Source organism: Brachycentrus maculatus, unplaced genomic scaffold (genome assembly GCF_059751285.1).
Source record: "Brachycentrus maculatus isolate JH-2025_06_01 unplaced genomic scaffold, ASM5975128v1 h1tg000186l, whole genome shotgun sequence".
NCBI classification, from domain to species: Eukaryota; Metazoa; Arthropoda; class Insecta; order Trichoptera; family Brachycentridae; genus Brachycentrus; species Brachycentrus maculatus.
Window position 1 is genome coordinate 312948 of NW_028280937.1, and position 23769 is coordinate 336716.

A 23769-nucleotide genomic window follows, 5' to 3' on the forward strand; every position below is an offset into this window, starting at 1 on the left:
GGTTCGATTTCCAGAATGATCAAAATTATTTTTAGTATTTTTTACTGTAATTATTAATTAATATTACCCTGGACTAGTACCTAGACCGCATGGCTGATGACTTTAAAAATATTATGCCTAGCAATCATTTTCTCATCATTTTTTTTCTATACGATGCAGTGCCCTATTTACCATTGGGTACGGATATGAGTAATAATAGAAGAATCAAAGAAGTGTCTTCTCAGCCAATTTAGGTAGTCAGTAATCATACGTGTTTGACTGTTAATTTCCTCTTTTGGAATTTAAAATAAATTAAAATCATGAAAAATATTTTTCACATGGAAAACAAAACGACTTTACGCTTGTTACGCAATTTTAGCATGAGATTCATTATCTTGGTAATCAGAAAGAGAGATACACCAGCCGAATCTGCTTGTGAAAATCAAGGATTTGCTGATGCATTAAACTGTAAAATGTCAAAAAGTGTTATCTTTTGTTTAAATTAATATCAACTCATACTATTAGAAATGACGAAGCTTTTTAGCTCATCGAAAACAATATTTCTTTTGCTAACTAGTAGACTTTGCCCAATTTCAGAAATATGATTACTTTATGATAACCATATGATAATTATATGATAACAATATGATAACTTTATGATAACTACACGATAACTATATGATAATTACATGATCACTAAATACGATAAGAAAATTTAATCTTATGACAACACTAAAAAGTCATCATCTATGCCAGTGAATCTGTGGTTAATTCTTGTTTCAATTTTGACAACTCACTTCAATTTCAAAATACACAGGTTTTCATTTGTATTGCTAGATTTGTTCGAACGAAATCGTATGTTCAGATTAGACTTTTTTTCAGCCTGCTAAAATAATCAAACATGTCAGATCCTGAAGCCTGGTGCCGAGAGCAATGGGAAAAGTTGAGGAAAGAAGATCTTAGAAACGCGGCTTTGGATGAAATAAAACATCACCTAAACTCGATCCCTTCCTTTGAAGCTTCACACAAAGTGAAACTTCTGGAACTGCCTCGTTTATTTGAGTTTTTAAATAGTTCCGATCCGTAAGTTTTTAATAATCTATTAAGTCATGAATATATTTTCATTCAAATTTAATGTTGAATTGTTTTGCTTAAGACTTTTATTATTGTTTAAGAAAGCAGATAAATACAGCGTGTGAAGTATTGGAAATCTGTTTTGCCAATTTGACTATTGGATTTGTAGCCTCAAATGCTCGAGATGACATTTTAAAAGCTCTTCATCATGAAAATGCCTCTGCCCGGCAGCTCGCAATTTATGAGGTTTGTTTTATTTTTATACTAATGTTTATTTAGAATATTATTATGCTATCGTAATAATTATGCTACTATCCACTTTATATAACTCATATTTTTCTTTAATAGTACATTAATAATATCATACAATATAAAATAACAATAATATTAATAAATTATATCTCCTCCTACATCATTCATTTTAATGATATATGAGGGGATATAATTTATTATTATTATTATAATGAACTATAAAAAAGTGACTTATATAAGGCGGATAATAAATTATATCTCCTTATACATACGACTCCTGACCTCACTTTCAGTATTTGAAATACTTAATCAAGCCAAGTTTTCCTCGGTCTTCCTCTGCTTCTATTACATTCACCACATAAATTGGTTTCACTGTTCTTTCTTCACTCATTTGATTCACATGCCAAAACCATTCCAACACAACTTTCTTGATTTTATCATTAATGTTTATCTCAGCCTTGCATTCTTTCTTTATGTCGCTATTAGAACATCTATTGTACTTTGTTTTGCCACGTATTCATCTGAGAGAGGTTGCATTTTGGCCTCTAAAATTGTCAACAAATTTAAGCATTCTTTGATCAAATGGATATTTTTCTTGATTGTGATGATTGCTTTAAATACTGCGTAACTTTAAAAATATATTTGCAACATTTACAATTCTTCTTCCTGCCTACATCCCAGCTTATTGTCCTTGTAGACTGCTGAGGTCAGCTCTCCTCGTCCTCAGGTTATATGTCCTTCTGTCCTGGATAACGCCACCTAGGCCATGCCTTTGAATCATGCTATCTTCCTGCTTCACCCATGAATTCCTTGGTCTTCCTCTAGATAACCTTCGAGGAAGATCCAACATTTACAATTGTTTTTATTTTTAATTATAAATATTATTTTTTCTTTATTTTTTTTACATAGATCCATCGTACAATCACTAACAACAGTAAACTGATACCTATGCCCGATTACTTGGATATTGCCATAGCTGTCGTGAAGTGCATCGGGGATGATGATCTGAGAGTCTCTACTAAAGCAATGGACATTGTATCGAGAGTGGAATGGATGCACTATCCTCCAATTGTCAAAGAACTGAAAAATATATTAGAAAGCAACAATTCATCGAATCGCTGTAAATGTTATGAGGTAAGATAAGAATATACCAACTATAGTCAGCCAAAAAGTCACAACTTATAAATGACTGCTTTTCGAGAGACCTATTTGAAGGACTTTAACTTGATTAACCCTCCCTTCCTGGTGTTGTGTACCTTATACACATTGCTTCTAATAACCATAATATCTCTATAAATATAATAAATACAAGGCAAAGATTTTAGGTATTCCTCCATAACATATTTACGCATTGATTTAAAACATACTTTTAATAATAATCAGAATTTATCGGGTACATCGGAGGTATTTTGTGAATATCGGAAACAAATTTGCAAATAAACAGTGCGTGAAGAGTGTGCGGGAACCGCGACACTATATTCGCATCTCACTCTTGTATACATGCACTGTGCAAACGTGAGGAGCTCAAAGCTCCGCTGCAGTAGCTTTTGAGCTTCCGACAAGAGCGGACCTATGCTTGTTCCGTGAGCGTTGCCAGATGGTTTTTTTTAATGTTTTCAGCAAATAAATCTAAAAATTATTATAATTTTTCAATTCATTTATAATTAATTAAGAGGATTAGCTTTGAATGTCTGTATTTTTGCGATTTAAAATCGCTTTTTTTTGTGTAGTGACTACCCAACATTGGGACGCGCGTTTTATTTTAGCACCGGATTGGAAAGATTAATTAGTCACATTGCTATATTTAAAAAAAAACATGAGATAGAATGAAACCATGTCAATCGTATCCAATAAAATGTGTTAATGTAAATTATTTTACAATAGACAATAGTTCAGTCTTTTTCCGGCCACCTATTATGACTTCATGACTTGAAAAATTTGTGTTTTTATCGCCATTAGGTTATACATACTTCAATAGGAAATTCAACCTTGCGGTCATGAAAGTGTTCTTTCTTTATACATTTGCATGCGTCTTATTAAGATGTGAGTAAATATAGGATTTTAATAAAATACATTTTTAATTTGCATTGAACTCATATCCAATACTATTTTATTATTACACAAATATAAACACTTGGTTGATATACAATATTTTATTTCATTTTATGTATTCATCGGCAAAAAAAGCAATACTAAAAATGCTTAGCATTTATAATATAACAATAAATAACAAATAATGTTAACAATTTAAAGATTGTTTTATCTACGATAAAAATACAGCCTTTTCTGGGACCTTCAGATGTCACAATATAAACAAAGAAAAAAGAGATTGTTTGCCTACTTTTTTTTCATTGGTTTTTCAATTGGCATAGACAAAATGTCAATGAATCATACCATAGAGTGAACATTTTCATCAGAATTTTTCTCCCAAATTTTAATATTCCAATTTTAAAAGTGAGGATTTATATTCATAGGTGATATTAAATCGCGGTAAATTTACGTTGATTAATTTTAAGGTGAAACGAGAATAGAATTTCCGTGCAAAAATTATGCTTTTCTGTATTTGTTTTATTCACAGGTAATTGTAAATGTCTCGAAGAAATCGCCGGAACATTTGGAACTGTGTTCTCAAGAAGGATTTATTCAAAAGTTGGTCTCAGAATTGAAAACAAAAGACGTTCTTCTTCAGCTGAATATATTAGAGCTCCTTACCAACTTGGCACTGTCTCCGCACGGCTTGAAGTTTCTGGTTCAGAATGAAGTTCTCAAATCATTAGCCGATATCGTGGCAAGCCTTGACAGTAATCCTTTGGCTAATTTAATAACTCCCGGTAAGATATCACAAAAAAATATAAAAAAATGTTTACATAAAATAAAATCGAAATTCATCATAATACTTATAGACAAAAAATGATGTATATCGTAAAAGTACAGGAGAAAGTGACCAACTAACAAAACATAAAATATTTAGGAGGGCCATTTAAGTCACTTTTGCTTGGCAACAAAATAAACATCAATGCAGTCATTTTTAACAGGTCAATATATTACACTTCCAAGTTTAAAATCGCTTAGGGATTTTTTCAGGGCAATACATATTAAGCTAGTAAGATATTAAATAGTCAATGATCACATTTTAGTAAAAAATGCACTTGGTCACTTTCTCCTGTATGACTACGATATCTCTATTCTCATATAACTTCAGTACATTGGATTTCTGAATTGAAGAATCAGATTATGGACACCATAAGGTTCTGTATTTTATTACTGCGAAATGTTTTTCTTGATCGATTTTATTAGAAAACAGCTCTATCTTTTCTGCCTCTGTAGCGTTCACTTTTTAATGCATATATATGACTACCATCCTTAAGTCGCAGTTAAAATTTATGGCGGCTTTAAATAAGTATTAGATATATTATGAAATACATATACATATTACCCTGGCCGATACCTAAAGTGCAAGACTAATAATGAACAATTAATAAAACAACTAATAAAAACAATTAAACTGACCTTCATCAGTCAAACCAATGCCCTACACACTATTGGATGCAGATAAGGGCCGGCTTCATTTTTTGGCTTTTATTTCCACCTAATGATGCATGGGGGACTATATTGGTACAATGTTAACTTGATTTTTAATTACATGAAGGCAATGTGATGAATTAATTTAAGTCCTGCACTTCAAGTACTAGTTTAGATAAAGATCAGAAATTCTAAAATACATTTAATTTAATGTTTATACGTATGTATGTGTGTACAATTGAGTTGTTTTTTTCTAGGTCTCATGAAATTCTTCGGTAACATAGCTCACATGTACCCTACTGAAATATTCGACAACTTCCCAAGTGTAGTAGACGCCCTATTTGAGACAATCAAATCCAATAACACTGCTGTTCTTCCTGTAGCATTGGATACACTCGGGTTTGTGGGCTGCACATCCGAGGGCAAATTGGCGTTAGGAGCACTTGGTAATTTCTATTTGTGAACATAATAAGTAATATAGGTACATATCTAACATCACGTCTAAAAACACGATGTCTCTCTTTCCGGCTGATGACAATGGAATGCGTTTTCAGGTGTAGTTTTATAGCCATACGATAATGCCTGTGTGAGTGCCCGATAATCTTTGGAATGTGACTGACTTGATACATAATTTAAAAATAAATTGCAATATTCAATTCCCCCTAACAAATTTTCATATACATGTAATAAAATACCTAGGTACCTACCTATACATTTTATTAAGTACTTACAAATAGTACCTACATAAAACAGTTCTACCACCAGATGTCGCATGCGTCGCACAGAATTAAACAAAAGACTTCCGATAGAAAAAAATAATATTCTGAACTGTCAGAATCAGATAGATATAAAAATTATTATAAAGATAAATTAAGAATAAACTTTAATTATAAACTTTAATTACAAAGCAACACATTGTTTATTTTATTATTATACACCCACTTTACATATTATTTACACCCAATTTACAGAGAAAAATATTACCACGTTATATACATATAAATCTTCATGAAATTAAAAAAATATATATTCCATTAAAATTCGAATGGTTATTTCAAAATAGCAACCAAAATATCATTTGGAAAGAAATCTTTTTTTTTTCAAATCCAGTTTTGAAAAATAATTCATTTTATAATTTTTCCCACATAAATATGAATTTATTTTCAAACATTACAGCATGCATTGTATATATATATTGAAAATGAGTATTTTTTTCTGATTTTAGCCATTCGAATTTTGAATTATTATTACTATAATACTACTATCAAGGCACTTATGACTTATTTTCAGTTGAGCTTAAATAATTTAGTTTTTTTTTCATTGCCTTTGAAATAACAATTTATACTTTAAGTACTAAGTCATTGTTATTTGTTTTTATTTAATTTTTAAAAAATCTTTTGAATGACATTTAAGACCTTTAATAATATGACTAATTGATGACGCTATTATTATGTTGATTTAACAAAATCATTATTTTTCCAGGTCACTCTTTGATATCGGCCATATCAGAAATCGGTGGCTACATCAAAAACTCCCCCACAGAAATAAGAGTGAGAGCTTTATGTTGCGCCGCCAATCTGATAGACATCAAAGCTGACAACTCTTCATCTGTAGACTCGCGGATCACTCTGATGACCAGGGAATGGTTCCGGCAGCTGTCCGAGCGACCCACTTCCATGGAAGTCATATTTGCCATATGTAAGAACCCCTTCCCGGAGCTCAAGTTCTCCGCTTTGTCCGTCTTGTCTGCAATTTGCCGGCACCAGTGGGGAGAAGAATTGGTCAAAACTACACCAGGTACTTTACTTTTATGCTAAGAAACTTAGTATTAAACGAAAATATAAATATCATAAAAAACGTATTTCTTTTGATATTTCATGAAGGTTTTAAAAAAATTAAGTCATAATACGTTTCTATTCTATAAGCAACACAAATGCCAATTCTAAAAACAGCCAATAATGATACTGAATCCATAAAAACATATTTCACAATAGATTTTTAAAAATAGTGGTATGTTTTCATATGATATTTCATCAAGGTTTTAAAAAAATTAAGTCATAATACGTTTCTATTCTATAAGCAACACAAATGCCAATTCTAAAAACAGCCAATAATGATACTGAATCCATAAAAACATATTTCACAATAGATTTTTAAAAATAGTGGTATGTTTTCATATGATATTTCATCAAGGTTTTAAAAAAATTAAGTCATAATACGTTTCTATTCTATAAGCAACACAAATGCCAATTCTAAAAACAGCCAATAATGATACTGAATCCATAAAAACATATTTCACAATAGATTTTTAAAAATAGTGGTATGTTTTCATATGATATTTCATCAAGGTTTTAAAAAAATTAAGTCATAATACGTTTCTATTCTATAAGCAACACAAATGCCAATTCTAAAAACAGCCAATAATGATACTGAATCCATAAAAACATATTTCACAATAGATTTTTAAAAATAGTGGTATGTTTTCATACGATATTTCATCAAGGTTTTAAAAAAATTAAGTCATAATACGTTTCTATTCTATAAGCAACACAAATGCCAATTCTAAAAACAGCCAATAATGATACTGAATCCATAAAAACATATTTCACAATAGATTTTTAAAAATAGTGGTATGTTTTCATATGATATTTCATCAAGGTTTTAAAAAAATTAAGTCATAATACGTTTCTATTCTATAAGCAACACAAATGCCGATTCTAAAAACAGCCAATAATGATACTGAATCCATAAAAACATATTTCACAATAGATTTTTAAAAATAGTGGTATGTTTTCATATGATATTTCATCAAGGTTTTAAAAAAATTAAGTCATAATACGTTTCTATTCTATAAGCAACACGTATGCCAATTCTAAAAATAGCCAATAATGATACTGAATCCATAAAAACATATTTCACAATAGATTTTTAAAAATAGTGGTATGTTTTCATATGATATTTCATCAAGGTTTTAAAAAAATTAAGTCATAATACGTTTCTATTCTATAAGCAACACGTATGCCAATTCTAAAAATAGCCAATAATGATACTAAATCCATAAAAACATATTTCACAATAGATTTTTAAAAATAGTGGTATGTTTTCATATGATATTTCATCAAGGTTTTAAAAAAATTAAGTCATAATACGTTTCTTTTCTATAAGCAACACGTATGCCGATTCTTAAAATAGCCAATAATGATACTGAATCCATAAAAACATATTTCACAATCGATTTCAAGAAATAGTGGTATGTTTTCTTCTTTTAATCCAATAGAGCACTGCATCATATAGAAGCAGTGTTATCTTTATTATTAAATACACAAAGTAAGGATAATTATCCTTACTTTGTGTATTTAATAATGCGCTTTAGTTAATACATAGTTTTATTTAAATAATTATTTGAGTGAGAAATCACTTATCTTTATTTACGCCCTTCTGGGATTCGAACATGCTATAAAAGCTGCTACTATGCTAGCATGCTACTAAAGCCGAACAGTATTTACCAAGCAAAATCTAAATTGGATTTTTAACCTAAGCCGATGCATTCTTGTCCTGCCATTCTGTTTGCTGACAATTTTTGATGTAATAAAATGACGTTTTTATTGGATATTTGTTAAGAATTATTCTTGTATATTGAAAAAGAAATTCTGAAATTATAATAGATGACATTTATTTTTTGCTTTATTTTAGGTCTAATAGAGTTTCTACTTGACCGGACAGTTGATCACGAAAAAGACTCCAAGCACGCTAAATATGAAATAATAACACAGCTATCCAAATCCTGCTTATTTGACGTGGATACTATCATGAAATTCAAGACTTATGTTGAAGAAGGTCCATTTTACGTACAAGGAATCACGGAAGTGGCCATTGAAGGAGATTAAGATTGAAAAAAGAACATGTTTAATTTGATCGTTTACAAATATTATTTTGTATTCTTACGAGAACAATGTGGACTTGAGTTTTGACAGTTGTGTTTGTCAGTTCATATATTACATAGCTCCAATAATTTTGTCATATTTTGAGTTTTTTTCGATATTTCATAAGTTGTTTATAGTTTAAATGGTTGCTGATTAAGGATTACTTCTCAGATAAGCCAAATCTATCGTTGTTTTATTATTTTAATTCTTAAATTTCGTACTTTATTATTTTCCTAGTTGTAATAGTAAATTGCAACAATAATATTTTTTAGTTGCATATAATATTTTTCGTTTATATATATATATATATATATTTTTCTTTCTATACACTCATTGGATTATTTCTGAATAAGTATGGAAGGAATTAAAACACGTCGTAAGGAGCCTCCCGACATCCCATCTACATCTTCTTCCAACTCTTCATTACCCACGTCTCCAATCCTCCCCAACAAAATCAGAAAAATTTCTAAAACTGATTCTGCCAAAGATATTCATAATGCAACTCCGAAAACCTTATCCCCTTCAACATCTAATGATCCTTCTTCCTTACAGTCAGAATATATCAAAAACAAATACACAGAAAGAGACAGTGGACCTTTCTGCGTTTTTGTCCAAAAAAACGTTGTCCCCAATTCTTCTTTCTCTTTGAATATCATCGATTTTGGCAAACTTTTGCAATCCCTAAATATTCCTGGTATTGTTCCTCGTGCAGGAATAAAATCTATCGGCCGAAACCGGATTTCTGTACAATTTTTGACATACTCAGCGGCAAATAGTTTTATTGATGATAATGCTTTGGAAACATATGACTATAAAGTATTTATCCCGTACCATATGGTCTCTCGCATGGGCCTGGTCAGGGGTATCCCTTTAGAGTGGACCCATGAAGAGATTGTAAAAAATATCGAGGTTCCAAATGAATGTGGTATGATTACAAAATCTCGAAGACTGTCGAGAAAAGTCACTTCGCCTGTAGACCAAAAATTCTCGTGGGTACCCACCCAAACTGTTATTCTTACTTTTCAAGGGCAGATTCTCCCTAAAAAGATATTTTCATTCTATTCGGTAATAGACGTTGAGCTATACATCTATCCTACAATTCTTTGTTTCGCATGCTGTCGTTATGGACACGCCAAGACAATTTGCAGGTCCAAACCTAGATGTTTCAAGTGTGGATTGGAGCATATGGGTGAGACTTGCGAAGTTGAAATTCAGAATGCTACATGCGTAAATTGTTCAGGTAATCATTTAGCTACCAATAGAATATGTCCTGAATATTTGAGGCAAAATTTAATAAAGAGGAGCATGACTGAACAAAATATTTCAAATAACGAGGCTGCCAAGTCCACATTTAGCAAGGGAAAATCATACGCAGATATTACAAAGTCTACCACTTCCTCACAATCCCGTATTATCCAACAATCTTCTTATTCACAACCTTTGTCGTATAACAAGACGGTTTATAAAGAATCCGCTCCGAGGTCATTGTTTCTTCCTAACATTAGCAAATCAACTCTTGATAAATTAAAGTCCATTTCCTTTTTACCGTATACGAATTCTCCCGATGGTTGTGCTCTTCAGTCTGGCAATAAAGAGGCCAGTGTTACAACACCGGATAATTTATCACACGTACTTTCTCAATTAATCATACTTATTACCTCAATTTTCGAAAACTCCCCCCAAAAACCGTACAACGCTGCCAAAACCACTTCCAATTCAACTCTCCAAAATCACAATGCCTCACAAAATTCCAATCTCCTCTAATAACATAATCACCCCTATTACACAAGACTCTCATCTTAACGAGATGGAGTCAAAATTATCTATCTTACAGTGGAATTGCCGTAGTGCTATTTCGAATAAAATAGATTTATGTTCCCTTCTAAAGGAATACAAAATTGACATAGCTGCTTTATCAGAAACCTGGTTCAAGCCAGGATACAACTTTGTTATCCCAGGTTATATTTGCCTGCGTGATGACCGACCCGATGGTAGAGGAGGAGCAGCCCTTCTTATTAAAAACCATCTTCACTATTCCCACATCCTAGTCCCAAACTCCTCATCTTTCCAAATTGTTGCAGCCTCTATAAACAATGTATCCTATATTTCAGTATATATTCCCCCTAACATCCCTTTTGATCTGTCTGGCTGGAATAATATAGTAAAATTGTTGCCCAAATCATTTTTCATACTAGGTGATTTCAACGCACATTCTCTCAGCTGGGGGAGTGCTTATACAGACCGCTCAGGTAGGAACATCTTAAGTTTCATTGATGATAACGATATATGTATACTTAACGACGGCTCTCCTACCAGATTAAGTTCTCCATCTCATAGACAGAGCGCTGTTGATATCTCATTATGCTCTAACGATTTAGCATCCAGGGTAACCTGGAGTATCTTAGACGATCCTCATTCGAGTGACCATTTCCCAATCACTATTCACATACCTCTTAAGTCTCGCATCACCCCTAGAACTCAAAACACCATTTATAATTTTAAAAAAACTGACTGGACTAACTTTGTTAGTATTTTGGGAAAAAATAATTCCAAATCTCATCCTGCGAGCAACTTCGATATCCCACTGGAGTATTCTAAATTTATAGACACAATTATGTCCGCAGTTAATTCTACCACCCCTAAAATAAATCCAAAGACTCGGAGGAATCCGTCGCCATGCCCTTGGTGGGATTCCGAGTGCAGTCTAGCTGTTAAAAATAGAAAAAATTGTATGTCCAAATATAAAAATGATATGAGTGAATTAAATTTTTTGGAGTTTAAAAGAGTTCAAGCTGAGACAAAAAAATATTAAAACAGAAAAAACGAATAGGATGGAAATCTTTCTGTTGCGCTCTCTCACCTCAAACCCCATTGACTGATGTTTGGACAGCCATACGAAAATTTAGGTCCTCATCTTCTTCGTCACTCAAAAAAATTTCCGATGATTCAGCTTGGATCTACGATTTCGTTGACAAATTGGCACCTTCTCATGTTCCAACAATCCAAGAACTCCCATCCCACTCTTCAGTCATTCTCAATCAAGAATCTTGGTTTGACTCACCTTTCCAGATTGAGGAGTTATTACTTCCCCTAGAATATGTTAAAATCTCATCCCCCGGCTTAGACATGATCCCATACTCATTGATTCAAAAATTTCCACAACAAATTTTACTTAAATATATTAATATACTAAATAAAATATTTGAAACTGGAATAATTCCAGCTGATTGGAAAATTCAGCGGATAATCCCTATTCTAAAACCTGATAAAGACCCAATGAAGGGAGATTCATACCGCCCCATAGCGTTATCTTCGTGTATGCTAAAGCTTTTTGAACATATGATAAAAAATAGAGTAGACTGGTTTGTGGAGAGCAATTCCTTACTGTCTGCTTCACAATTTGGTTTCCGTAAAAACAAATCAACCACCGATAATCTCTCTATTTTCTCAACAGATATTCGAGTAGCGTTTTCTCAAAATGAATGCACCGCTGCAGCTTTTATCGACATTTGTGGAGCTTATGATAATGTGGACCTTAATGTCCTCAAAGTTAAACTATGCTCGTTAAAGTTTCCTTTTAAGATTGTTCAGGTGATTCTAAATATATTAAAAGAAAGAACTATTATTGTAAATGGGATGTATAAAAAAATAGAAAGAAAAATCTGGAAGGGCCTCCCTCAAGGATCTGTACTTAGTCCTTTACTATATAATATCTATACTTTCGATCTGGAATCAACAGTCTCGGGAAAATGCAAAATCTTGCAGTATGCGGATGACATTGTAATATATATTTCACATAAAGATATGAAAACTGCTATTAATAAACTTGAATCAGCCTTGACTTCCCTCAATACTTGGTTCACTTCTAATTGCCTTCAACTATCTCCTTCAAAAAGCCAAATAGTATTGTTCTCGAAAAAACATAAAATCCCATTTAACTCTATAAAATTTGACAATATCTCCATTCCTATAAGTAATCAGGCTAAATTTTTAGGAATTATTTTTGACAGGAAATTGTCATGGGCCCCTCACATAAATTCTGTAATCACAAAATGTGAAAGAAAAATTAACCCTCTCCGAGCTCTAGCAGGAGTTTGGTGGGGCTCTCATCCTCTTACTCTAAAACTATTTTACAACGCTTTTGTTAGAAGCCAATTAGACTATGGCAGTATCATAATTGACCCCCTCCCAATATACTTATTGAATAAACTGTCTGTTATTCAATACAAATGCTTAAGAATCATCCTGGGTGCGATGAAGTCTTCCCCCACAAATGCCCTCCAATTAGAAGCTATGGATCCTCCTCTAGACATTAGAAGACAATATCTATCTGACAGATACATGATAAAATGTTTAGCTTTTGAAAATCACCCATCTCTTTTGGCATCTAAGAAATTACTAAACTCTGTAACATTTAACCGTGTGTTACATAATAGGCCTTATCCAGCACTCGCAAAAAGTTTTGAAAAACTGTCAAAATTTATCCCAGAAATATTCCAATCTCTCACCCCCTCCCTTTATAACTTCCCTTACTCTCATCATATTTTTTCCCCAAATATTATAACCCACATTGGAGTAGGGACTAAATCCCCTAGTCCGATTTCCCTTTTCAACTCCATAATTGAATCAAAATGGAAAGACTGGTCTTTATTCTTCACAGACGGATCCAAATTGGAAATATCTGGCTATTCAGGAGCTTCTTTTTACAGTCACGATGATGGTTACTGTGCCCAATTCCAACTTCCTCAACCTTCGTCAGTTTTTACTGCGGAATGCTTGGCTTTAAGAGAAACTCTTTCCTACATTATGACCAAAAAGTTTGAAAGGTGCCTCATTTTATCCGACTCTCTAAGCTCTCTTCAAAAAATTAGCAGCAATCCCTTCAAACAAGCCCAATCCCATTTAATATTCCAAATCCGTGAGAAATTATATTTACTCAAAGAAAAAAACGTTCAGGTTTCTCTCGCCTGGATTCCAAGCCACCATGGTATTCCGGGAAATGAAAAAGCCGACTCTCTAGCTAAGGAAGCCGTTTTAAATGGAAGTACGAATTTCTCTAACTACCCATCTGTTGACCTTTTGACAATTCCAAACATTGATATGTCTTCCAGCTGGTCCCTCAAATGGAACTCCTCCAAAATTTCAAAGGGTAAACATTACTCTCTCATTCAGCCTACTGTCCCGTCCCGTCTTTGGTTTAGGAAAATTTCGATGAACAAGAAAGATACATCCACCATTTGTCGAATGAGGATGGGTCATTGCTGTACGAGAGAGCACCTTGCGAGGATTGGTGTCTTTGACTCCCCCATTTGCGAGTGTCGTTGCGAAGAGGAAAACCTTAACCATATATTCTTTGTTTGCCCAATAAATGACCAAATGCCAAATTTCTTTAAATCTCTGGCCCCGCTTATTCCCCTCCCTACAGATATCCATCTCATCCTGGCGAGCAGGAACCCAAATTTGTACAGACTGTTGATTGTTTTTCTAAAATTAAATAAAATAAATTTATAGTTTATCTTTATAATTTTTATCATATCATATTTTATAATTAAGAATTCAAGTAACTTGACATTGGCAAATGCATTGTTTTACATGTGCAACGCCATTCCATATTTAAAAAAAAAAATATATTTTATGCGGTATCATTTGCAATGATTTTTTTTACAAGTTAAAAGTATAATTTTTTTTTTTTTTACATAATTATATGAACTAAAAAAAAAAAAACGAGAACAATGTTATTACAACTTGTTTTATTTTTTCAACTATGTATTCGACATTTACTCAGAAGTTTTTTTATATGAATAAATTTGTATAAAATTTAACGCATTTTTATTGTTAACATCACAAAAAGCAGAGACTATACGATTACTCAGGATAATAATTCAGGAAAACACTACAAATACAATATGTCAGATTTTTTACCATATACTTTTTTACAATTTCAATTTTACAATGTGTCCCTATTGGGTTTTCTCGTTCTGAGAGCAAATTTTATATTTCGGACAAACACAAGTTACTTATCTATCATGAGTCATGCAACCATAGATGATATGTCCAAATGACTTAATCTGTTTAGTTTCATCCTATCAATGTGATCCATTTATTGACAATATGCTCCTTATAAATAACTAGAGGTGATGTTTTTAATTTTGGTACCATCCTACAATTTTTATTTATTTAAAACGTATTCAGTTTCTTTAAAAACTTTATTATTTAGTTATATATTTATTGGAAAATAATTCAGGACCACTGATAAAATAACGTAAAAAAAAAATAATTAACTGCCATCTAGCGGAAAAAATAGTAAGCATTTTTTGAAAAACTTTTTGAGCTTCAGATTTTCACAGTAGATGGCAGTATAACATAAGGTGTATTTAGGAAAATGGAAGAAATTAGTATTATGAAATTGTTAGAAATCCGTATACATAAATAAAAACACAGTAAACCCCCCTATAACGTTGAGATAGCTACCGCGTTATCGGAGGGAACGATGTAGCAGTTAAATGTTTTTAGATTGTATTTTAATTTAATAATGACTCATTTCAGTCATATCCGCTTGCTAAAATGTAATAATACAATTTGAAACATTAACCTTCTATAACGTCCCCCCCGATAACGCTGAAACCACGATATCTCAACGTTATAGGGGGGTTTACTATAATACATGTGTATCATCTGAAGTTTTGGGTATAAAAAAAAATGTAGGTACCATTATAAAATTTATAACTACTTATTTGCTATGCGTAAGTTTTACCGGCAGTACATGTGCTATTATTAAAGAAGTTTCTAAAAAAAACAGCATTAATCTTATAAGATTTTACAACAAATTGTCAGTGTCCACAAAGAGTCATTAAAAAGTAAGGAGTTTAAAAAAATATATAATGTTTTTTTTTTAAATGTTATCTGGAATGGTCACATAACACAATATGTCGCAACTGAAACAAAATTCATACAATTCACCCATCACACACATGTCATATTTTTCTGTCAATCCGGTTTTCCTATAAATATTGGAAAATCCTGTGCTGCTTGAGTATAAAACCATTGTAACAGTTTTATCTAGATTCGTACAATCAGTTTCTATTTTTTTTCGAGTCCGTGATGTTTTTTTTTAATACAGATAAAAACTGACACTAAGAATGATCAAAATATTTTACACACTTTCGCTTCTTATTTGCTTAACATTTTTCGCGCTATGTTCTATTTCACGAATATTTTCCGCCTTTTCACGAATTCAGAGACACCTTTTATTATTAGTAGGTATGTTTTTAATTCGAGGGTTCGTTTTTAATGACCTGCTCTAGAATTGATTTAACATTCCCCACCCCAATGATTATTATACAATGTCCATAGTAAGCATAGAACATAAAAATTTGTAAATAAAAAACGTAAAAATCCCCGAAACAAGCACGACGTTAAAAAACTATAAAAAATAGTTATTTATTGTAATAAAGTAGGTCCTTACAGACATTACAAAGCTTGTAATTTAAACCCATATGCAAGAAAACTTTTTTATTGTCGATGACAACACCAATTACTACTTTACTTAGAGTCATAAACGTAATCTGATCCCGGCGGCAACGGTCTAATTGCCCTGTTGAATTTTATTGCTTAAAGTCGAATTTCTTAAACATTCAAATATTTACAACTTTAAAAAAAAGGCGATCTCTTTTTGCTCGCTATAGCCGAGAAGTTGCTCGTTATAACCATGAACAAATGTACGGATAAAAACCAGAAGCCAAAATGTCAACGAATATTTCCTCGTTATATCCGAGATCTCGCTATAACCGTGCTCGTAATAACCGAGTTCGACTGTTTATTTTAAATAACCAAGAAAATCCAATTTAAATAATAATTAAAAATCGGGCGTGAGTTGACGACCGGCTCTAAGCGCAACCGGACGCTTAATGAATTATATTATGGCGAGTAAAGCTTTAAGAAATATTTAATAAAGTCACCTTTGTTTAAAACATAAAACTATTTGATCATAACACAAAAAATATTTGTTGGGTTTCCGTTTCCACAGCTTCCGGCACTAACCAATGTAAACAAAATCAGCCCTTTTTTGATCAGGAAAATTTTTCAGAATTTGTATTTTCGCCATAGGGGCCTTTCACGGGCATCGCCCCGGGCGCAAAAATGACGAAACAAAAGAATTTAGAATAGGGGTGCGATGATCAAATACTGTTATAAATAAATTTTCACCGAGCGGAGCAAAAAGCTCGAAAGCTTTACGAAACTCAAGGAAAGTTTGACCTTTAAAACCCGAAAAACTTCCAACAGGGGAACCGGGTTTGGTTATTAAAAGATATAACTGCAAATTTTAAGGCCCAGTAATCAATAACCCGCAACTGTATTTTCTTTAAATCCAGGTAACATTTAACCCTAGATAACTAAACTATATTTGTAGATACATAGTAACCAAACATTCGTCAGGCGGACTACGCAATTAAAAACGTGAAAATTATCAAAAGTATTAATTAAAAATAGTAACTGGTTACATGACACTTAAGTTTGGTTTATTAGGAATGAATGTAAGAGACATTTAAAAATAAATCACTATTCCGTAAACAAAGCCTGGCGGGTGCGGGGTGCAGGGAAGTAAGTGCATTTGACTTTTTTGGAGAAGGGCGTCGTCGCGTGGACGAATGTTTAGTTATCTTGGGCTTGGGTCTCAATTTTACGTAGATGGCTGTTAGAAACCAATATGTAATGTGTCATAAGATTGATCAATATATCTAGGAGTTCCGAAATTTTTATTAGGTAGAATGGTGAATGTTGCACTATGTAAAGTGATCACTTAGTCAGCCTATGAAGGTCACAAGACCTCTAAATATCTAGACTTCCATATTCTTCTTCATCTACTTTGAGATGTCAAAAAATTAAAGAAAATTGTTTATGACATACAATCAAATACTACATGGCCGAACAATGCGATCCATTTCGGATGTACCCACTTCCATTATCCATTTATGAGTAGCTCTTTTATACTTAGTATGTTTTTTTTATGACTTTGTGGATAGTGGAAGTAGGTTGTAAAACTTTACAATTTGCGATCAAGTTAACCCTGTATCGGTCGAATGCGATGTCCGATTTGTGGAAAAGGAAAAGAGAAAGAATTATTAGAGTAAGTAGATTTGACAAATTAGAAAAGAAAACAATTCCATTTACTTCATTTTAGTTTTTTTGTCTTACATTTTTTGTTTGTTTATACAATAAATATTCAAATATTTTTTTAAAAGGTACAAAGCGTAGTCGTTATTACTAATACGTAATCGATTATTTGGAATGCATTATTTTATAACAATAAGCCGTAATAAAAGTTACAAGTGTGTTTTACATGCATAACGTTTTGAGTGTTACCAAATACTTATTCACAAATCTGAGTTTTCTCTATTTGGGAGTTTTCTAGTAAAAATAAAGAAAATCTTTATTTTGCAACATGAAAAAGCGTTTATTAGGCGTTTCCCAGTATGTAAAAATAATCCGAGGTTAGTATCTTAGATACAAAGAAAAGGGTTTATGCTTAGATGTGTGTTAGGAACTCATATGTATCACTGAGTCATGAATATCTAGGAGTTTTAATGGTGTGGGTGTCAATTATGGGTACAATGGTGAATGTTGCACGTGTGTAAAGTGATCACTTAACCGGTCTATGATAGGTCATAAGCCCTGTAAATATCCCTATAAATACATCTATATATATATATATATATATATATATATATATATATATATATATATATATATATATATATATATATAAATATATATATATATATATATATATATATATATATATATATATATATATATAAATATATATATTTATATATATATATATATATATATATATATATATATATATATATATATATATATATATATATATATATATATATATATATATATATATATATATATAAATATATATATATATATATATATATATATATATATATATATATATATATATATATATATATATACATATATATATATATATATATATATATATATATATATATATATATATATATATATATATATATATATATATATATATATATAGTAACATAAATATTCATCTTTCATATAATTAATATTTTTTTTAAAGACTTAAAGCCCATATTTATTAAATCATTGAATGTTTGCCTCGTCTCCTTTGAAATGTTAAAATAATATTTTTACCGTTCACAAACATAAATTATCGTATATAAAATCATCGTAATTACTTAAATATGTATTTGTGGAATGTACATATGTATTCAACTTTTACTCGAGCCTTTGTCAAATTCATACTCAAATCGCACAAAAGAGGTTCAATAACATTATTTCAATTTTCACTGCGTCAGTTCCACAGAAAGGTCAAGGTCGAGAGAGGGCGAATTTCACGTATTACGTTAAAACATTACCCGATATTTCTCTGTCATTCGGATAGTTCGAGGACTTCGGATACGGGAATAGTTCCATCAGATTGTTTCTAGCTAGATATGAAAAGGATAACATCGGCAAGTAATCGATCGTCGACCGAATACTCAAGGCACCCATCTCCTCATTCGTCCAAAAAATAATTTTCCATAACAGGGCTGGTAATATCACTGTACATAATTTTTTTTTTACTCATTCAATATTCAATTGCTTCTGATCGGAGTTGGAGAAACAACGCAATGCATGCTATTAGAAATTAAAGTTAATATTAGAAACACTCTTTTTCCCCTTTATTAACGGCCGAAGTCAATTTGTACATAATATATTACATGTCGCTCACTCCTTTCAACAACGTCATAAATAAAAAAAAACTTGATTTTGCAGGATATCGTTTTTAAAGTGTAAAAATACTATGAAATGTATTAAAAATAAATATCAAGCCACTTATTGAACTTTTTACTGTGCAAGGTTTTTTATTTATGACGTTCTTGAAAGGAGTGAGCGATATTGTATTTATAAATAAATATATATATATATATATATATGTGTGTATATATATATATATATATATAAATATATATATATATATATATATATATATATATATATATATATATATATATATATATATATATATATATATATATATATATATATATATATTTATATATATATATATATATATATATATATATATATATATATATATATTTATATATATATATATATATATATATATATATATATATATATATATATATATATATATATATATATATATATATATATATATTTGTAGATAATATTTTTTGTGTTATCATAGTCTATATGGATGCGATCTGTTTAATATTTTGAAAATATATCTTCTTTTTGGTTCTGGTCGTTTCCTTCATTGCTGATCTTCATAGTTACCTTTCTGCTGGCTTCCTCTGGAACCGCGGTCAACACTCCGCCATTGGTCCCTGCATTGTGCAGCCTTTAGAGCTCCCGCAACGGAGAAGCCTGTAATCTCTTTTACCCGGGCGGTCCATCGGGTTGGAGATCTACCTCTAGCTGTCCGACCTTGTCTTCGACAAAGAGTCGAAATTAAAATATAATTGGCATTAATCTGGGATTCGCGAAAACCTGCCATTGATCTACGGAAATGTGGACTTGGTTGCCCGGAATTCTCAGCCGTCGCTATGCGCCTTTACCTTTGGCCGTTGCGGGAATTAGGAGAGGACGGGAAGCGGGGAGAGGGGAGTAGCGCGCCATCGCGAGGCTCCGAACTGGCAGTAGTCGCCAGTCGAGTGTCGGCCGTAGTAGGTTTGCTTTTATCGCAGGCGTGTCCGTTCCCGTTACGTCAAGTTTCGTGTGCGCAGAAAACTTTGCAAAAGTGTCAAAAAACAGCGGGAAAAGTATTCCAAATTCAAATAAATCCATAGTTTATTCGTTGTCACACAGAGTGCGGCTGTAAAATCGAGGTGTTCGCGGTCAGGTGCGTTTAATTTGACGTTAGGTACCTGCCTGCCTTGTTTAGCTACCTGCCGGGAGGAATTTGAAAAAATGTGTCGACTTCACCGGTCAATTCTGACCTTAACTTTGTTTGTTTTCGCTTTCTTCGGGATCGGAGATGGGAAACCGATGACGGTTGAGGAGAAGATTAGGGATGATCCTGATTTATCTGAGGTAAGAACTGAAGTAATAATAATAATTAACTTTAATTAATTACAACCAACAACAAACAAAGTATTTACCTAAAAAGCGCACAGATAATGAAGAAATAATTTTTCGTTGCGGTACTTTTAAACGTATTTTCAAATTAATTATATTTTCAATGCCTAAAAGGTGCAAAAATTAACCATGTATACTAAAACCAGTAGGTACCTACATTTAATCCAGTGTTAAAATAACGGTTTATGACCGGCGCCTGTGATTATTACTCATTATTATGTAATTGATAAGGATGTTATTTTAACTCATGACCCCTCCAATGCCTAATTAGACTATAAAGCAATTTTAGCTGTAATTTTGCACCATTTTTTATGCGTTTAATGAAATATGTTTTTGACGCACTTCTTCACTGGTCGGCTGGCAAAAAAACGTTAGTAGAAAATTATCAAAACCTGATGACTAAGAGAGACAGAGAATAGTTAGAAGTACTCGAGGTGCAATGTTGGAGAAGGATGGAAAGAGTGACAAAGAGATTCTAGTAAGAGTGAAAGAAAAATAACCGCATTAGAAACCTTACAGTAGTCTAAGTTAAAGGCAATAGAAAATAGAAAAGGGAAGATGATAGAATATAAACGTATTCTGGTACGACGGCCTTACCACTATCGTGATAGTTGGGAAAATAGAAGGAAAGGGAGGAAGAGGAAGGTATAAAGATCTTAAAAAACGTGGTTTTGGACCTAGCTTCTGAACTTTGAAAATAGTAACATGTACATGTTGATTCGATTTCAAGTTTACATGAAATTATTTTGGTATTGCACAATAAAACAATAATTTTGATTCGGTAGTAATCTAATTTTTACATACTATCATTATGTGCATTTTCCAGTTTATTTTTGTTTTCTTTTTTTTTTTACATTTTATATTAATTTTAAGTTCAATGCTTTAAAACAATACATACTGATTCGATCTCAAGTTTAAATGAAATTATATGAAATAATTTTAAAGTTAATAAACTAAGTTTATATGAAATCATTTTGGTATTGCACAATAAAATCAAGAATCTTTAACCGGTTGCAATGTAATTTTTTACATACATACTATAAAAAAACAATGCATTTTGTTGTTTTCATCAGTAGTGATTTTTGTGTTGTTTTTACTTTAGCATTGTTTTTTATACGCTAAACTGTGTGTTTTCGTTAATAAATATTGAAATTATAAGTATTGTAAAAAAACACCATTAACACTACAATAATACGATTTAAAGAGACGTTTTAATAACCGTTTTATATTTTTAAAATCCAATGAAAAATTTCAAATAAATAAATATAACCATTTTTTTTACTGTGATAGTCGCCGTAGCATCAGTCGCCTGATAGACAGACATAAACGAATTTCGGTATTTCGAGGTTAATTGTGAAATATTGATTAATTTCTATGTAACGATTTTGTAATTACGATTTACGCATTTATACTTCAAAAGCAGCCACATCCAAAAAGCATAATACGGAGATATACAGTTTTTTTCTTGGTGATTTGTTTTAATTCTTTAAACCCTTATCCGCACCCGTTGGTGCATAGGACACTGCATCATATAAACGCAGTGTTATTTTGATCGTTAACACATGAAGCCAAAGGTGATCAGCCCTCTGCTTCAGGTAATATTGAATGATATTAAGTAATATTAGAGTGAAAAGTCACTTATATTTATTTGACCCCTCCATGGGAATCGAATCCGGGACCTCCAAAACGGTAGTCGAGCGTGCTGACTATTACACTTATGAGGCAGACTCATTTTTGTTATAATTACATAATGTTGTCATATTTGTTAAAACCCACATTTTTTATTGTATTTTTTTATTTACAACATTTTAAGTGTGTCCAAATACTATTCACAAATCTGGAGTGTCTCAAAATTATAGGAGTTAATTTTCATATTATTTTTTGACATCTCATCAAAGATGAAGAAGAATATGGAAGTTTGGACTTTTACGGAGCTGACTGGACTAAGTGATCACTTTACACACGTGTAACATTTACCAATTCTACCCATGATTGAAATGACAAAAATAACTCTTAATTGAAGATAATTCAAATTTGTGAACAAGTATTGGGATACACTCAAAATGCTTCAATTTTTAATTATAAAAATGCTAAGATGTCAAAAGAAAGTGACTATAAAATAAAAATACTTCCGCTAAAATGTGGACATATCCAATTTCGAAATCTAATTATCCTCGAGTGCAAATCCTAAAGTGCTGATTCATCAATGAGGTACTTATACATTATGAGTAAGGTTTATGCTATACATACAACGCCTTGTTTTTTTTATACTATGTTTATATATACGAGTACATGAGTATGCACTGCATCGATGTGAATCATAAATACCCATGTTTAATTTATTTAATTTGATGTTATTGACAATCTGCCTTTTAGAGTTTTCACCTCGTCTGGGTCAACATATGTAAAAGTCATTTTAATCACACCTTATATTTAATGTTACCATGAGTAAGCACTTGATGCGTACGACTGATCCCTTCGCTCTTGACATTGTATATTACTATACCAAGTCGCAACTCAATTTTCTCTAACTCCAGGTAACATTTTCCGTAATTGATTTTTTTCATTGCATTTTTCATTTCATTTTTACATTGAAAAAAATATGTTTTTCTTCGAAATAATTACATGGTTTAGAAAAGAAAAGTTATTAAAAAGTAAGAAGTTTAAAAAATGTAAAAATATTTTTTCTATTTTTCTTTTATTCTAGAAAAAAATCCCATATTCATTCTTTATCGGGCTTGAAGAGACATGTGACCTCTCCAGAGTCTCCGGTGGAATGTATGCGACTTAACTAATGCTGGGTCTTAAAGGTTTTCAATATCTTGATCTATTTTTGCATCCTTAGAAAACATACTTCTCAAATATACAAAATCAT

General features: G+C 31.6%; 2 protein-coding genes across 4 annotated transcripts in view; both read left to right on the forward strand.

The window, feature by feature from the left end:
• The first annotated feature begins 730 nt into the window (after positions 1–730).
• Positions 731–14572, forward strand: LOC148307862 (26S proteasome non-ATPase regulatory subunit 5). 2 transcript variants are annotated; one of them, XM_088262665.1, is made up of 8 exons: positions 731–1062; positions 1155–1299; positions 2215–2439; positions 3884–4136; positions 5085–5273; positions 6310–6624; positions 8521–8781; positions 14479–14572. In XM_088262665.1, exons 1-7 carry the CDS (start codon positions 881–883, stop codon positions 8712–8714), a joined length of 1503 nt encoding a protein of 500 aa, XP_088118791.1. In that variant the 5' UTR covers positions 731–880; the 3' UTR covers positions 8715–8781; positions 14479–14572. The 2 variants fall into 2 exon arrangements, with proteins under 2 accessions (XP_088118791.1, XP_088118790.1); XM_088262664.1 differs by having other exon boundaries at positions 748–1062; positions 8521–8770; positions 14474–14572.
• A 5885-nt stretch (positions 14573–20457) lies between these two features.
• The window catches only part of Fas1 (fasciclin 1 Fas1 domain-containing), a 284789-nt gene continuing 281477 nt past the window's right edge, over positions 20458–23769 (forward strand). For both annotated transcript variants that reach the window (XM_088262637.1, XM_088262638.1), the window contains exon 1: positions 20458–20849. In XM_088262637.1, the coding sequence (XP_088118763.1) occupies positions 20727–20849 (123 nt within the window). In that variant the 5' untranslated portion in view covers positions 20458–20726. The remainder of the gene's footprint in view (positions 20850–23769) is intronic.

What these genes read in the sequence shown, in the direction of transcription:
- LOC148307862 (XM_088262665.1), top strand. Translation starts at nt 881, where the DNA reads ATGTCAGATCCTGAAGCCTGGTGCCGAGAGCAATGGGAAAAGTTGAGG. An exon ending in GGCAGCTCGCAATTTATGAG is followed by an intron (nt 1,300 to 2,214) that starts GTTTGTTTTATT and finishes TTTTTTACATAG; the next exon opens with ATCCATCGTACAATCACTAA. An exon ending in ATTGGCGTTAGGAGCACTTG is followed by an intron (nt 5,274 to 6,309) that starts GTAATTTCTATT and finishes TTATTTTTCCAG; the next exon opens with GTCACTCTTTGATATCGGCC.